The 3,429-nt window shown below is 52.8% G+C and overlaps 1 protein-coding gene across 1 annotated transcript; it reads right to left on the minus strand.

The window, feature by feature from the left end:
• Positions 1-849: 849 nt before the first annotated feature.
• On the minus strand, positions 850-1,923 carry LOC142490702 (paraneoplastic antigen Ma2-like). Its single transcript, XM_075593120.1, has one exon. The coding sequence runs from the start codon at positions 1,921-1,923 to the stop codon at positions 850-852; it is 1,074 nt and encodes a 357-aa protein (XP_075449235.1).
• Positions 1,924-3,429: the final 1,506 nt, after the last annotated feature.

Consider the following 3,429-nt stretch of genomic DNA (forward strand, 5'->3'; position numbering starts at 1 on the left):
CCCGTGGCGCTCCTAGGCATATACCCAGTTACACTCCTCTCGTAGGACGGGGTCTAGGAGCAAATGGGCCAGCGGCAACTCGTTGGTCTCTTTCAGGTAGGATCTGATCACAGCTTGCACTATATCAGTATTGGTCCCCAAGATGATCGGATACTTGCACTGGTCTTGAAGCTCCGGGCATACCATGGCCGCTCCGGGCATACCATGGCCACTACGTGCATGGGGTGTCTCTTGCCGGTGTTCAGTTGGAGTATTTCTAGTTCAACCCTTGCAATCCTGTCGATGGGGTAGTCTTCATTACTTAACCCCCTGACCTTCATATGTTCGGCCGACTTCAGGGGGCAGTGTCTAAGGTGCTGGTCATAGAACTTGGGATCCGGTGTCCAGTAAGGCAGAGGCATAGATTCTCTCCAGTACAACAGGCACTATGGCTGGGGGGCCTACTTAACGGTACGCATCCCCGGGTAAGGTGTCAGACGAAGCCTCTTCGGGTCCAGTAGGGGTTTCTGGATCAGACTCTGCCAGTCGCCCGCTGCAGACCATTGCCCGGGCTGAATTCCCTCTATTTGGAGGTTTTTCCTCTGGGGGGTCCTCCCTTTCTGGACAGTCACTGGAGAAGTGGCCCTTCTTACCGCAGTTATAGCAAACGATTTCTCTGCATTCGGGACGACTCCTGTACGGGAAAGATGATTTCCCGGAGGGTCTAGATTTGGGGACCGGGACCTTGGTTGCGGCCTCTTCTTCCTGAATTGGGGTTTTCTTGGCCTTTGCCGCAACAGGCCACGGAGGTTCACTCGTTGGAGACTCCCTAGTCTTCTTGGGAGTATGCAACTGGGCGTAGGCTTCATGTTATTTTATCTCATCTATTAGCTCCTCCCAGGAAGGGGGATCACCTTGCATCAAAGAGCGCCGCATCATGAGTATAATATGATGTTTGGGTAGAGCTCCCCTCAGAAATTGCTCGCGGCGATACTCATCCACCTCTGCGGCCGTAATATGCTTCCTTTTACGCAGCTCCCATAAGACTGCTTGAATCCTCTGTAGGAAATCAGATAGCTCCTCTCCCTCTTTTTGGCAAAGGTTGTAGTACCTCTTCATCAATTGTCCTATGTCTTCGGTTCGCCCGTAAGCCCGCACAAGAGTCTCTAGCATTTGATGTGCGGTGACGTCCGCATGCTGATCTTTAGACATCTGTATTGTGGTGGACGTGGGAGGACGCAGGCATTCCATTATGCATTGCCGCTTCACCAACTCAGAGCACGTCCACTCTTCTAGAACCTGAGAAGTGTATTCACTCCAGACTTCAAACGCTTCTTCCCCCGTCGGGGTCGGCTTGGTCCCCGAAAAGATCTTTAGCTTGCGATACTGCTGTTGGGTCGGAGCTTCGGATTTGGACGCCCCCATGTCTAGGATAGCATGAGCTAGCATTTGAATTTCATCCCCAGGTTTAGAGGACGGGTTGGCAATACTTAACGGTGGACTGTAGTCGGTGGCCGCAGCCCGGTCGGCCCCGCAATAACTCTCAGGAGGGGAAGGTGATGTATGCATAGCAACCTCTTCTAAGTTCGTGAGAGAGCTGCGGGGTTCAGATTTTATGGGCAGTTCAGGGTAAACAACAATACAGCAGGAACCTGTTGACCTTGCGAGCCACAAGCTGGACGGACCCTGGTCTTCAGTTATATCTTGCCCTATACTCACTAACACGGAGCAATACTCCTGGTCCTCATCCTTACGTCGCTCTAACAATTTTATTTTGGCAGTATCCCGGATATTTGGGTGCTGTCTCAGGGCCATTTGTATGGAAGAAGACGGAGTATCAACAGGGACCCGGCTCACCGCGAGCGTGTGGGGAGGCGGCACTTGCAGCTCTACGGCCCAGTCATACACTTCTGAGCGCGACGGGGACGGTAATGGTGGTGACATTTTGACAAAACAAAAAAATATGGAACAGGGCACCACAGGTCTTGCTCTCAGCAGTGCCTCCAAATGTAAAGGATATTCCACCCCACCCAATCGCAGATATAGTGTGGGTGCGGGGAACTTAGTGTTACCAGGTGTGGTGCTTTACCTGTTAGGCTCACAGGAGGGCTGAGCTTCCGCCACGGGGAACCTGGGGCATTTATATTAGGAGTAACCCTGTACTCGGTGCAGCGCCTCCACCTGCGATGGTTCCTAGCAGAGCAGGAATTGGTTCTCGCAGGACACATATATATATATATATCACTCCACACAACGTATGTAACCAATTAATGACTTTACTTTGCATATAATAACCATAAGCAGATGCACGTATATCAACAGGTGTCCCTCCCTAGAGGAGACACTGACTACTGCGTCTCGCAGGAAGCTAGCCCCCTATCACCGGGTGATCCCACCCCGTGTCCAATAACCCCACACAATGTCCCACACTCTACAGAGTAAGGATATGTGTGACTGCGCAGTCACTATTAAAGCTAATAGGATTGTTGGTGCACTTGTTGTTACGGATTACCTGCCGAGCACTCCAGTGCTCGGGCCTGCAACTGGCTTCACAAAGGATCAGACGAGCTCCTACACGACATCCAGGATCCACCCGCATGGTGATCAGTCAGGGGCGATCCCACCCTGAAGATAGTCCAGCTCTCTTAAATGGCAGAGACTTGAGCCCAAGTCTCTCAGCAGGAAACGCAGCGTCCGCTGTGTCCCTAACTAGCAAATGGCTAATGGGGCAGGGTCCCTAACCTAGGGCCTGTCCCTATGGCACTTAACTACTGTTGACTCAGGGCTTATCTGGGGCCTAGGGGGCTGCTGGCCTAGTGCAGGGAGTCACTGACTTCTGCACCCTACCTCCTTCCCCTAGCTGCTCCGGTCACCAACTGAAAAAACGTGATGCAAGCCCGCGTAATGTATCTCTTTGCTGAGCAGGGAGATACTGTAGCCCTATTGGCTCCCTGGGGTCATGTGACTCTGCCCCTGTGCACCCTGGGGGCTGACTGCCCTTCACTGCGCATGCGTGACCTGTCTGTGGGCCTCCCGGCGCTCCTAGCCCCTACGCATGCGCAACGCACCTGGCAATGGTGGCGCCCTGCACCGCGAGCCGCCGGGACCGCAGCAACGCGACCGCCACCCTAGCAACAGGCCGCACGCGTCCCCAGCAACCGGCCTGCACGCAAACCGATGCACCGCTCTCTTCCCCTAACCGAGAAGGGGCGTACACGTGTACCCATGCCCGGCCGCAGTGAGTGGCAGAAGGGGGGGGGCGCTGTGCCGAGAGGACCTGGCTACACAGTAGTAATGAATTATAACAAGCTTTATATACTCATATAGCTATAATTTGTGGTGTTACATATCTCGTATGAATCAGAACAATGATTCTTAATCTCAAAATCACTCCATACATATACAGTATATACTTAAACAAACTTTACCAACAGTGCAAATGCTTCGCAA

The sequence above is a fragment of the Ascaphus truei genome, chromosome 3 (genome assembly GCF_040206685.1).
Source record: "Ascaphus truei isolate aAscTru1 chromosome 3, aAscTru1.hap1, whole genome shotgun sequence".
Taxonomy (NCBI): domain Eukaryota; kingdom Metazoa; phylum Chordata; class Amphibia; order Anura; family Ascaphidae; genus Ascaphus; species Ascaphus truei.

Excerpts from the sequence above, each read along its gene's own strand:
- LOC142490702 (XM_075593120.1), bottom strand. The coding sequence starts at position 1,923 with ATGTCACCACCATTACCGTCCCCGTCGCGCTCAGAAGTGTATGACTGG.